Source organism: Monodelphis domestica, chromosome 2, assembly GCF_027887165.1.
Source record: "Monodelphis domestica isolate mMonDom1 chromosome 2, mMonDom1.pri, whole genome shotgun sequence".
NCBI lineage: Eukaryota > Metazoa > Chordata > Mammalia > Didelphimorphia > Didelphidae > Monodelphis > Monodelphis domestica.
The window spans coordinates 196,203,991-196,218,056 of record NC_077228.1 but is presented as its reverse complement, the minus strand read 5'-3'; the positions used below and the strand labels follow the sequence as shown (position 1 = coordinate 196,218,056).

At 38.9% G+C, this 14,066-nt stretch overlaps 1 protein-coding gene and 1 pseudogene across 1 annotated transcript; both read left to right on the top strand.

Annotated features, from left to right (window-relative positions):
- The first annotated feature begins 417 nt into the window (after window positions 1-417).
- On the top strand, window positions 418-1,513 carry LOC100014079 (keratin-associated protein 9-1-like). The gene has a single exon (XM_001365427.3). It carries the CDS (start codon window positions 455-457, stop codon window positions 1,091-1,093), a length of 639 nt encoding a protein of 212 aa, XP_001365464.2. The 5' UTR covers window positions 418-454; the 3' UTR covers window positions 1,094-1,513.
- Window positions 1,514-3,841: 2,328 nt separating this feature from the next.
- On the top strand, window positions 3,842-5,071 carry LOC130456912 (DNA damage-regulated autophagy modulator protein 2-like; annotated as a pseudogene).
- The last annotated feature ends 8,995 nt before the right edge of the window (window positions 5,072-14,066 follow it).

The window sequence follows — 14,066 nt, the reverse complement described above, 5'->3', positions numbered from 1 at the left end:
CTCTGTCACAATATGACTAGAAGCTGAAGAAAAGAAGAAAATAGTAAAAAAAGTTCCATGTATAAATGAAAAGCAAATTTTCAGGATTTAGTGGGAAAGGTTGCCTGTATATTTGTGTATATTGTTGTATGTATGTTGTAGAAGAAAGTCTTGTTGAGGCACAGGTTGGGGTTGGATATGGCTTCCAAGGGTGTGAATTTAGTGACATATATAGCAAATTGGAGGAATCCTAAAGCATTAGGGAAATAACATCTTTTCCATCATCAAGACAAATTATGTAATTGAAGGGTCATCCTTTTCCCATCTTGCTAAACAATAACAAGGAAATAAGCTGCTAACAATGATGATTGTTGCTCAGAAATAGTATATAAGAGGCTCAAAGGGCCAGAAGACTTTCAAACTCAAGTTCCTCACTCACCTTGAAAGAAACCTAGAAGCTCAACCCAGCAACACCATGGTCAGCTCCTGTTGTGGCTCCACCTGCTCTGGCCTGAGCTGTGGCTCTGGCTGCTGTGCTCCCTGCTGCTGCCGCCCTGCCTGCTGCCTTAGGCCAGCCTGCTGCCAGAGTACCTGCTGCAGGACCAACTGTTATAGGCCCACCTGCATTGTGTCCACCTGCTGCCGCCCCAGCTGCTGTGGGTCCAGCTGCTGCCAGCCCTGCTGCCACCCCAGCTGCTGTGGGTCCAGCTGCTGCCAGCCCTGCTGCCGCCCCAGCTGTTGTGTGTCCAGCTGCTGCCAGCCTTGCTGCCGCCCCAGCTGCTGCTGCCGCCCCAGCTGCTGCCAGCCTTGCTGCTGCCCCAGCTGCTGTCAGTCTAGTTGCTGCTGCCCCAGCTGCTGTGTGTCCAGCTGCTGCCAGCCTTGCTGCCGCCCCAGCTGCTGCTGCCGCCCAACCTGCTGCAGACCAAGTTGCTGCCAGTCTGTGTGCTGCCAACCAACTTGCTGCCGCCCTTCCTGCTGTCAGTCTAGTTGCTGCCGCCCCAGCTGCTGTGTGTCCAGCTGCTGCCAGCCTTGCTGCCGCCCCACCTGCTGCCAGACCACCTGCTGCAGAACCACTTGCTGCCGCCCAGTCTGTTGTGGGTCCTCTTGCTGCTAAATGCCCAGGCCTCCATATAGCTGCTCATTAGCCCTATTTTTCCCCAGATACATCCTTTCCTCAAAGGTACTAATATGTCAAGATTGTTGAAGAAATCCAACTCTTAGCTTCTGTACCTGAAACCAGTATGGAAAACTTAATTCCTTTGATTTCAGTCTGGGTACACTATTACCCTCTTACCCTCTATTTCCTCCATCATCATAGACATGAAACTCTTAATGTTGAATGTGTCTGCTATAAAAGTCCATCAATTTGATTTCTTTTTAACTTATTTTCTGAAACTGTAAAAACATATCCAAATATAACAGTAGTTGCAAAGAAGAAATTTAATTTTAAATTACCAAGTCATCAAGTCCTTAAAATATTTTTTATCTCTGATATCTATAATTCTTAATTTTATGGCATCTTATTGCTTGTGTGTTTCCTAATAAAACTTCATTTTTTGGAATTAAAAATCACGGGCATCACTTATTTCTTCTTGTGTATTCCTGAAAGCTTCTTAATTGATCATCATTTCCAGAGTCAGAGAATTGGGCTCTTCTGTAGTTCTAATATTTTAAAAAATGACATACTAGTCCAGAACAACCCAGCCAAGCCAGAATTCTTTCAGTGATCCTGTAGGGAATATGATTTAGTAGACCTATACAGAGGCTATGCATGGTTAGGGTAAAGACATATTTATTGGTTGAAGAGTAAGCATGTCTGATGGGTGTGTATGATTGAGGCATAGGTATGATATGAGGTTGGTGGGTGAACAGATGCTAGCACATGACAGACTAGCAGACCTAGCAGCAAAACACTCTGTGGAGAGTCAGGGAGTGATTGGAGATTATACCAGTCAAATAACATTATTGCCCTCACTTCAACTAATAGCTCCTCTCAGTCCTATTGGAGATAGCTTAGGATGCTGAACTTAGGAACCCTGGGAAATATCATTCTCTCTCTCTCCAGATTACACTCAATCCTTCCAGACCAGCCTTTATCTTCTAGGGATTCAATCTTTATGAAGATGAAATTTAGCAAATGTCTCATTAAGTACCACAGTGACAACCTCCTTTTCATTCCTGCTTACTGAAGACTTGAAAAAGAAAGCTGTCATCCCTAAAGTCTAGTGTTTGCCAAAAAATTCAACATCTTGAAATGGTTTTATCAGTGCAAATAACATCAAAGAGGGTGCAATATTATCTGATTTGATACTAAATCTTAAGAACCATAGGGCCTTTCCCTATGTATTTCAGCTGAAATCTGTGTTTTCTCTCCCTCCCTCTCTTTCTCTCTCAGAATCTGAGTGAAAGCCAAGAGAGCAGAAACCTTATTTATTTTTTCTTTTCATTCCTATAGCTTTACATTGTGCCTTCCACAAATTAATTGCTTGATAAAGCTACTTACATTCATTCATTCATTCATGGTTAATGGATTGGAATGTTCTAGAGGTTCAGTTGATATATAGATGAAGTTTTATTTAAAACTTGGTGTGTAGAAAAAACAATGAGTAGACATAATTGCCTTTTATGACTTCTAATAAAAAAAAAGTTAGGGGTATGTTAATGAGAGCCATTCAGCAGTCTCTCTGAGGGTCTGAGGTTATCTCTAAGTGTGGCGATCCAGTCAAATTATGTGAGACACACTATGTGTTCAAACCCATGTACACAGGCATCACACACAGTGCTCTGCCATAGTACTGTGGTTTGTGTATTATATAAGGTTTCAAGTACATACTTCTTTGGCACACAATCAATTTTCTGCATGTGACATTCTACATTCTGATTGGATATTATCAAATCACTTAATCCACATTCTTGTGATGTTACTACAACAAAGAATTCTGTGATCATTTGCTACAATACTCTGTGATGTATATTTTCTACAACACTCTGTGATGTATATGAATAACATGAATTAAGTCCTTTGTAGATTAGTACCCCTTGACTAGCTGAGAGGATCATTGTGCTTTTGATAAGCTTTCACTATCAATCACAATTGCTTAGGAGATGAATAACAAAACATTTTTTGTATCTAAGTACAAATTTAAAAGGTGACTTAAAACAGGCTGGATTTGGGGTTTTCCTCAATTTACAAGGTCTGTTTTTCTTGTGTTACTTTGAAGTGTCTAGCAATGCTGCCTGGTTTCTGTTCATCAACAAATTCATTGGAGTGTGATAACTGTAAGGAAAGATTTATTATAGTGCTGAAGCTCTATAATATTTATTGTGGGTGCTTGGAGCATATCTGTCCTTGAATGAGAGAAAGGAGGGGTAATAGGCAATAATCTTTGGCTTTAATTCTGTAAATGCAATCTTTTGGGGTAATTTGCTCTCATATTATTTATTTCTCCTGTATTGGGGAGAGAATAATAATCATGACAATTCCATTAGTTAGGAATGTTGGAGAGAGAGAAGTCACAGAAGGTGGTCAATGGCCGGGGCCTTGTTCTCTGGGGCTGTCTTGCAGTTTTCCTCTCTCAAATTATAACCTTGTTAGCCAGTGGTGGTCCGTTGGCTCCCCACAGTTTGTGCCAAACATGCCTTAGTGATTTGGGGGTCATAAACCACTTTGGTTGTCTCTGGGACCCATGGACCCATTCTCAGTATGTTTTTTTAAAATTGGAAATAAAATACCTGTATTTACAAAGAAAATCAAGTATATTAAAATACTATTTTCAATATTAAAAAAAATCTATAGGCCTCAAGTTAAGAATCCCTGTAGAAGCTCAGGCTTAGGTGGCGTGTACTGTGGGTGCTGCTGAGCATGATCATCTGTCACTGCTACCTGGGGCACATTGAAGTCATCATGAGATGTGGTGGTTTTAGCAAGGACTCAGCTTTCTACCTTCAGCCCTTGTCATTTGGACAGCTGCTGCTTTCATCTTTTCCTACCTTACTGCAATAACTCTTCACCATGTGGACCTTGCATTGCCCTATATCAGAGCTTTTACCAGGGGCTGGGAAGATAAAGACAAAAAACCAGAGCAATCTTGCCATCACAGAACTTAGATTCTACTGAGAGTTACAGCATGTAGACAAACAAGAGAAGGCAAGATATTTTGAGATGGAAAAGAACAATAAATAAGAGGTCAGGAAAGGCTTCCATAGTGACACTGGAACAGTGGCTCCAGAAAAATGCTTGTTTGGGGTAATGTTAAATATTGCTGCAGTCTTATTGCTTCACAAATATAGGCACTTAATAAATGCTCATTGACTGACTGACCCACACCAAGGAGACAGAACATAAATGATCACCTACACAAGGAAACAGAAGAAATGGTGAGACAGATGTTGCCACCATATATGTTCATTATAAGCAAATTCATGCTCTCAATCCTGAGGAGCCTCAGATCATCAAATTAAACAAGGCTGGCCTTGCACTTGGATTACTTAGTGGCTTAGGACTTTCTATCGTGGCAAACTTCCAGACAATTATTTCCTACAAAATGCAGCTGAAAATTCACAGCAAACAAGTCTTCTGGATCCAGCTGGTAGTGGTGATCTGGTGTGGAATAAGTGCATTTATCATGATGACTTGCTCCTCCCTTTTGTATAGTGGCTATTTTGGCTCTGATATAGTCCAGAAGCTCCACTGGAACCCTGAAGACAAAGGCTATGTACTTCACATGATCACCACTTCAGCAGAATGGTCCATGCCTTTTTCTTTCTTTGTTTTTTTTTCTGACTTATATTGGTGATTTTCAGAAAATTTCCTTATGGGTAGAAGCTAATATTCAAGGATTGACTCTTTATGATACTGCTCCCTGCTTTATTAACAGTGAAAGAACCCACCTGCTTTTAAAGGATTCATGACAAAAGGAGAAGATATATCTGTGATGATTATGATTCTCAGGGATTAGTAGATTGTTCCTGAAAAATACTTAATTATGCTTTCAAATTTCTAACCAATTAATCAAGGCCATCAATGACACTGTTTAATAATGCTATTCAAATGTTGTGTAGTAAGCCATGTGATGAGTGATTTTAAAAAATATTATCAAGAGAAGCATTTATTTTTTTCCATTTGAATAAGTTTATTTAGTCAATTTAGAACATTATTCCTTGGTTACAATAATCACATTATTTCCCTCACTCCCCTCCACCCACTCTTCCCTCAGCCAGCACGCAATTTCATTGGGTATTACTTGTGTCCTTGATCAGAACCTATTTCCATGTTGTTGTTTACACTAGGATGTTCATTCAGAGTCTACATCCCCAACCATATCCCTTCAACCCATGTATTTAAGTCATTGTTTTTCTTTGGTGTTTTTACTCCCGCAGTGTTTCCTCTGGATTTGGACAGTGGTTTTTCTTGTAGTTTCCTCCAAGTTCAGGATCACTGCATTGCCACTAATGAAGTCTATTACATTCGATTGTACCACAGTGTACCAGTCTCTATGTACAATGTTTTCCTGATTCCACTCCTCTTACTCTGCATCAATTCCTGGAGGTCATTCCAGCTCATATGGAATTCTTCCACTTTATTATTCCTTTGAGCACAATAGTATTCCATCACCACAATTTGTTAAGCCATTCCCCAATTGAAGGGCACTCCTTCATTTTCAAATTTTTTGCCACCACAAAGAGCGCAGCTATGAATATTTTTGTATATGTCTTTTTCCTAATTATCTCTTTGGGGTACAAACCCAGCAGTGCTATGACTGGATCAAAGGGCAGACAGTATTTATTGCCCTTTAGGCATAGTTCCAAATTGCCCTCCAGAATGGTTGGATCAATTCACAGTTCCACCAGAAATGAATTAATGTCCCAACTTTGCCACATCCCCTCTAGCATTCAAGAGAAACATTTAAAGCATATTCATTTTATTAATTTTGGAAAATAAATCCAAAGGACTATAATATTGCAATTTTTCTTCTTATATGGAAGCAACTGGAAGCACCTAGAACATTTTTCAGAAACCAATTTTTGACAACTTACAGATCATGACAGTGCATGTTTTGTTTGGAACTCCACATATCTGGTACAGGTGAGAGCCTTGAATTCTAGGACCAATAATACTCAAGGAAACTTGTCCTAGAGTTTGGTCAGTATCTTCTCTAGAACCAAAAAGGTAGATGCTGTACAATGCCAAGTTATGCTTCCTTTCATTCCACTCACATTCAGAGTTATGATTACCAGCTGTGTATTTCCCAGCATTTTTATTTCTACTCCTAGTCCTGCCTTTTCTTCTTTCACTATTTCCTTATACACCAATGCTTATTTTTAATCAGTTCCCCTAGTTTCCTCTCTTATTTTACTTCCCTTTCTACCCCTCCCTTCTTATTCGCCCCCTTATTTTCTTTGCAGTCTTTTTAGAACTACCCCACCCTCTCCCTCACTTACACTGCTTCCCTCCCCACCAGTTCGTTTGTTACCCTTCTACTTCCCTATAGGGCACAAATCTATTCTCTGCCTCAATGGATTGGATTGTTCTTCCCTCTTTGTGTCAATTTCAATGCATGTAAGAGTTGAGTATTTCCTGTCTCCAACCTCTTTAACCTTCCAATGTTCTCCCTCTTCCTGCCATGAGCTTCTTTGTGATGTATAAATTCACTCTCTTTTGTTTCTTTTCCCATTTCTTTTAGTATTAACCTCCTCTTTTAGCTCTAGTTGTGTATATATATATGTATAAATATTTATGCATACATATATCTATATACCTATTTACGTCTTGTTATTTCATCCTATACAGTATATCACTGTTCCCTCTAAGTGTAATTCTTCTAGCTGCCCAGGTGATAACAACAGTTTTTAAGAGTTACTAATGACCTCTTTTCTTATAGGGATACATATCAGTTTAACTTATTGAGTCTCTTAAAAAAAGTTTTTATTTATTTTGTTTTGTTTTGTTTTTCTTTTTTACCTCTTTTTTAATTACCTTTTCATGGTTCTCTTGAGTTCTGTGATTGGACATCAAATTTTCTCTTCAGGTCTGGTCTTTTCCTTACAAATGCTTGGAATTCTTTTATTTTGTTGAATGACCATACTTTCTCCTGTAAGAATATAGTCAGGTTTGCTGGGGAGTTGATTCTTGGTTGAAGACCTAGTTCCCTTGCTTTCCAGAATATCATATTCCATGCCTTTCAGTCCTTCAGTGTAGATGCAGCCAGATCCTGTGTTATCCTAACTGTGGTTCCATGGTATCTGAGTGACTTCTCCTTGGCCGCTTGTAATATTTTTTCTTTGGTCTGATAGTTCTTGAATTTGGCTATAAAGTTCCTGGGTGTTGTCAGTTGGGGATTAATTACAGGAGGTGATCTGTGGATTCTTTCAATCTCTACTTTTCCCTCTAGATTTAGAACATCGGGGTAGTTTTCTTGAATAATTTCCTGTAGTATGATTTTCAGGCTTTTTCTTTTGTCACAGTCTTCTGGTAGACCAATGATTCTTAAGTTGTCTCTCCTGGAACAATTTTCTAAATCTTCTTTTTTGTGAATGAGATGCTTTATATTTTCCTGATTTTTTTTCATTCTTTTGGTTTTTCTTTTATAGGGTCCTGCGGCCTTGTGAGGTCACTTAATTCTAGTTGTTGTATTCTGGTTCTTAAAGACTGGATTTCATCCCTGGCTTTTTGGTCATCCTCCTACTGGTATGATTTTATTTGGAGGTCTTTCATTCTCTTTACATCATCTCTCATCTCCTTTGCCTCATTTTTCATCTTTTTTGCTTCATCTTTCATCTCCTTTGCCTCATTTTCAAGCTGGTTGATTTTGGCTTTCATGACACTATTTTCTGTTTCTAGATGACTTATCTTAGTTTTTAAGTTCTTTTCCCAATTGTCTTAAGCCTCTCTTAATTGTGTTTCGAATTGCATTTTGAGTTCTTCCAAAACCTGTATCAAATTCTCTGGGATTTCTGTTTTAATGCTTGATGATCCCTCCTCCTCTGTTCTATTTGTTCTTTGTTCATAGCCTGTATAGAAGCTGTTGATTGTAATTTCTTTTTTCCTCCCCTCCTCCCACCACCTTTCCCTCTCCCATAGCCGACACATGATTCCACTGGGTATCACATGTGTTCTTGATTCGAACCCATTGCCATGTTGTTAGTATTTGCATTAGAGTGTTCATTTAGAGTCTCTCCTCTGTCATGTCCCCTCAACCACTGTAATCAGGCAGTTGCTTTTCCTCGGTTTGTCCTCTGCTAATGGATAGTGTTTTTTCTCCTAGATCTCTGCAGATTGTTCAGGGACATTACACCGCCACTAATGGAGAAGTCCATTACGTTTGATTATACCACAGTGTATTTGTCACTGTGTACAATGTTCTCCGGGTTCTGCTCCTCTCGCTCTGTATCACTTCCTGGAGGTTGTTCCAGTCTCCATGGAATTCCTCCACTTTATTATTCCGCACAATAGTATTCCATCCCCAACATATACCACAATTTGTTCAGCCATTCCCCAATTGATGGGCATCCCCTCATTTTCTAATTTTTTGCCACCACAAAGAGTGCAGCTATGTATATTCTTGTACATATCCTTTTACTTATTATCTATTTGGGGTACAAACCCAGCAGTGCTATGGCTGGATCAAAGGGTAGACATTATTTTATTGCCCTTTGGGCATAGTTCCAAATTACCCTCCAGAATGGTTGGATCAGTTCAAACTCCACCAACAATGAATTAATGTCCCTACTTTGCCACATCCCCTCCAGCATTCATTACTTTCCTTTGCCATCATGTTAGCCAATCTGCTAGGTGTGAGGTGATACCTCTCTCTGATTATCAGAGATTTAGAACATTTCTTCATGTGCTTATTAATAGTTTTGATTTCTTTATCTGAAAACTGCCTATCCATGTCCCTTGCCCATTTATCAATTGGAGAATGTCTTGATTTTTTGTACTATTGATTTAGCTCTTTATAAATTTGAGTAATTAAACTTTGTCAGAGGTTTCTATGAAGATTTTTTCCCAATTTTTTGTTTCCCTTCTGATTTTAGTTACATTGGTTTTGTTTGTACAAAAACTTTTTAATTTGATGTAGTTGAAATTATATATTTTACATTTTGTGATTCTTTCTATGTCTTGCTTGGTTTTAAAGACTTTCCCCTCCCAAAGGTCTGACATGTATACTATTCTGTGTTCGCCTAATTTTCTTATAGTTTCCTTCTTTATGTTTAAGTCATTCACCCATTTTGAATTTATCTTGTTGTAGGGTGGGAGGTGTTGATCAATTCCTAATCTCTCCCACACTGTCTTCCAATTTTCCCAGCAGTTTTTATTGAATAGTGGATTTTTGTCCCAAAAGCTGGGATCTTTGGGTTTTTCGTATACTGTCTGGCTGAGGTCGCTTGCCCCCAGTCTATTTCAATTGATCCTCCTTTCTATCTCTTTGCCAGTACCAAATTGTTTTGATGACTTCTGCTTTGTAATATAGTTTGAGGTCTGGGACAGCAAGGCCCCCATCATTTGTGTGTTTTTTTTTTAATTATTTCCCTGGATATCCTTGATCCTTTGTTATTCCAAATGAACTTTGTTATGGTTTTTTCTAAATCAGTAAAGAAAATTTTTGGGAGTTCAATGGATATGCCACTAAATAGATAAATAAGTTTGGGTAGGTTGTTCATTTTTATTATATTGGTTCTTCTTATCCATGAGCAGTTAATGCTTTTCAAATTGCTCAAGTCGAGTTTTAGTTGTGTGGAGAGTGTTTTGTAGTTGTGTTCATATAGTTCCTGTGTTTGTCTTGGGAGATAGATTCCTAGGTATTTTATTTTGTCTAAGGTGGTTTTGAATGTGATTTCTCTTTCTAGTTTTTGCTGCTGAGCTGGTTGGAGATATATAGAAATGCTGATGACTTATGTGGGTTTATTTTGTATCCTGCAACTTTGCTGAAGTTGTTGATTATTTCAATTAGTGTTTTGGTTGAATCTCTAGGATTCTTTAAGTAGACCATCATGTCATCTGCAAAGAGTGATAACTTGGTCTCCTCCTTGCCTATTTTTATGCCTTCAATTTCTTTTTCTTCTCTAATTGCTATTGCTAGTGTTTCTAGTACAGTGTCAAATAGTAGAGGTGATATTGAGCATCCTTGTTTCACTCCTGATCTTATTGGGAATGCATCTAGTTTATCCCCATTGCAGATGATATTAACTGATAGTTTTAGATATATACTGTTTATTATTTTTAGGAACAATCCTTCTATTCCTATGGTTTCTAGTGTTTTTAATAGGAATGGGTGTTGTCTTTTTTCAAAGGCTTTTTCTGCATCTATTGAAATAATCATGCGGTTCTTGTTGGTTTGCTTGTTGATTGGTCAATTATGTGGATGGTTTTCCTAATATTGAACCAGCCCTGAGTCCCTGGTATAAATCCTACTTGATCATGGTGGATGACTCTTCTGAATACTTGCTGGAGTCTTTTTGCTAGTATCCTATTTAAGATTTTTGCATCTATATTCATTAGTGAGATTGGTCTATAATTTTCTTTCTCTGTTTTTGACCTGCCTGGTTTTGGAATCAGTGCCATGTTTGTGTCATAAAAGGAGTTTGGTAGAACTCCCTCTTTGTTTATTATGTCAAATAGTTTGTATAGTATTGGGGTTAACTATTCTCTGAACGTTTGATAGAATTCATTTGTGAATCCGTCGGGCCCTGGGGATTTTTCCTTAGGGAGTTCTTTGATGGCCTGTTGGATTTCATTTTCTGATATGGGATTATTTAAGAATTTTATTTCTTCTTCTGTTAGTCTAGGCAGTTTGTATATTTGTATATATTCGTCCATATCACCTAAATTGGTGTATTTATTGCCATATAATTGGGCAAAGTAATTTTTAATGATTGCCTTAATTTACTCTTCATCGGAGGTTATGTCCCCCTTTTCATCTTTGATGCTATTAATTTGCTTTTCTTCTTTCCTTTTTTTTAATAGATTGACCAGTACTTTGTCTATTTTGTTTGTTTTTTTTCAAAGTACCAGCTTCTTGTCTTATTTATTAAATCAATAGTTCTATCACTTTTGATTTTATTAATTTCTCCCTTAATTTTTAGGATTTCTCCTTTGGTTTTCTGCTGGGGGGTTTTAATTTGATTGCTTTTGAGTTTTTTTTATTTGCATTTCTAATTGATTGATCTCTACTCTCCCTAGTTTGTTAATATATGCACTCAGCGATATGAATTTACCTCTGATTACTGCTTTGGCTGCATCCCAAAAGGTTTGAAAGGATGTCTTGCCGTTGTCATTTTTCTCGATGAAATTATTAATTCCTTCTATGATTTCTTCTCTAACTAAATGATTTTGGAGTATCATATTGTTTAATTTCCAATTAGTTTTTTATTTGGTTTTCCATGTACCATTACTGGTCGTTATTTTTATTTCCTTGTGATCTGAAAAGGCTGCATTTATTATTTCTGCTTTTCTGCATTTGTGTGCCATGTTTCTGTGACCTAGTGTATGGTCAATCTTTGTGAATGTGCCATGTGGTGCTTAGAAGGTGTATTCCTTTTTGTCCCTATTTATTTTCCTCCATATGTCTATTAACTTCAATTTTTCTAAGATTTCATTCACTTCTTTTACCTCTTTCTTATTTATTTTTTGATTTGATTTATCTAAATTTGATAATGGTTGGTTCAAATCTCCCACTAATATTGTTTTACTGTCTATTTCTTCCTTCAATTCTCCTAGTTTCTCCATTAGAAATTTGGGTACTATATTATTTGGTGCATATATGTTGATTAGTGATATTTCCTTATTATTTAAAGTCCCTTTTAACAGAATGTAATTACCTTCCCTATCCCTTTTAATCAGGTCTATTTTTGCTTTGGTTTTTATCAGATATCATGATTGCAACTCCTTCCTTCTTTCTGTCAGTTGAGGCCCAGTAGGTCTTACTCCAACTTTTAATTCTGACCTTTTAGATGTCTACCCGCCTCATGTGTGTTTCTTGGGGACAACATATGGTAGGGTTTTGGATTCTAATCCATTCTGCTATTCGGCTACATTTCATGGTTGAGTTCATCCCATTCATGTTCAAAGTTATGATTTTCACTTGTGGACTCCCTTGCATTTTGATATCCTTCCCTAATTCTAACCTTTCTTCTTCAGCACTAACTTTTTATTCCAGTGATTTATTTTAAATCAGTCCCCCTTGTCCCCTCTCTTGATATATTTCCCTTTCTAGTTCTTCCCTTTTTGTTCCCTCCTCCACCTCCCTCTTCTTCCCTCCCTTTTTTATGTTCCCTCTCCCTACCCCCCTTAGTTTTCCCTTCTCCCTACCCTTGTTGGGTAAGATAGAATTCAAGATCCCAATGGATCTGGATGTTCTTCCCTCTCAGAGTTGATTTCCCTGAGAGTAAGGTTTAAGTGAAAACTCTCTTCCTCTCCTTCTTATAGGAGTTTTATTCCCCTCCCCTTGTTGAATGCCCATACTTTCCCTTGGAAGTGTATAGTGAGTTTTGATGGGTAGCTGATTTTTGGTTGAAGGCCCAGCTCTCTTGCCTTTCTGAAAATAATGTTCCATGCGTTACGATAATTCAGAGTGGAACTTGCAAGGTCTTGTGTGACCCTGATTGGCACTCCTTTATATCTAAATTGTCTTTTTCTGGCTTCTTGTAAGATTTTTTCTTTTGCTTGAAAGCTTTGGAACTTGGCAATTACATTCCTGGGAGTTGTCTTTTGGGGGTTTAGTGTAGAAGGTGTTCTGTGAGCTCTGTCAGTGGCTGTATTGCCCCCTTGTTCTAGAATCTCTGGGCAATTTTTTTTTTTGTATTATATCTTGTATTACGATGTCGAGTTTGCTGTTTATTTTTGACTTTTCTGGTAGTCCAATTATTCTTAAATTGTCTCTTCTCCCTCTATTTTCCAAGTCTATGACCCTGTCAGTGAGATATTTTATGTTCTCTTCTAATTTCTTGGTCTTTTGGCTTTGCTTTATTAATTCTTGCTTGTTGTCTTCCAGTTGCCTAATTCTGACCTTTAAAGCCTGGTTTTCCTTTTCAGTTTGGTCAAACTGATTTTGTAGATATGTGAATTTCTTTTGCATTATTTCCCACCTTTTCTCCCAGAAGGCTTCCATCTTTTTGATGAGTTCCCATTCAAATTCTTCATGGGTTTGTGGAGAGTTTCCGTTTCCTTTGGAAGGTTTCGGGGCATTTGCTTGTGTTTCCTCTTCTATCTCCTCTGTATTTTGTATTTTTGCTCCACAAAATGTGTTCAAAGTCTCCCCCTTCTTCTTGTTTTTCTTGAAGTGTTGAGACTTTTCTGTGCTGTTTGCCATCTCTATCTGAGTGGGGAGGTCTAGCTTTTCTTATCTCTGTCTGGTGTTCAGAGGCTTTAGCCCTAGGCAAAAGTCCTTTCATGGGTGTTACTGCTCTCAGTTCCCTCCCGATCCTTCTTTGTTGCCTTACTCCCATGCTCTGATTCTGGCTTTGCACTGTCCCCGAGGAATATCATAGCATTTGTGGGCCAGAGAGTCCTGCACTCTGAGGGGGGAGGGGCCTAGGCTTCCCAGAGCTCTGAGGGCTCCTGATAGGATTAATTTTTCCTGGGTTGGATTGTGTGTGTCTTAAAGCAGGGACCTTCCCTGAGACTCGGATGGAAGTATCCAGCCAGGGGGCTACAGGCTCCCCTCTGTCTCTCTCTGTTTCCTGGCTGTCTGGGTGTCCCCAGGACTGGCTCAGGTTGTTTTCAGGATGTGGCCTTCTGAATAGCCAGCCCAGAGAGTTACTGTTGTCTCAGAAGACCCTACACTCTGAGGAGGGAGGAGCCATGGCTTCCCAGAGCTCTGATGGCTCCTGATACAATTTATTTCCCCTGGGTTGGATTGAGTGTGTCTTAAATCAGGGACCTTCCCTGAGACTTGGATGGAAGGATCCAGCCAGGGGGCTACAGGCTCCCCTCTGTCTCTCTCTGTTTCCCTGCTGTCTGGGTGCCCCGGCGACTGGCTTAGGTTGTTTTCAGGGTGCGGCCTTCCAAATAGCCGGCCCCGGGGTCCATTTGCTGGTTCTTAGGTTTCTGCTGCTGCCTCGGACTCAGCACTCTGGGTTGGGGGGGGGAT

Bases quoted from the DNA above. Each gene is read 5' to 3' on its own strand.
- LOC100014079 (XM_001365427.3), top strand. From the start codon at position 455: ATGGTCAGCTCCTGTTGTGGCTCCACCTGCTCTGGCCTGAGCTGTGGC.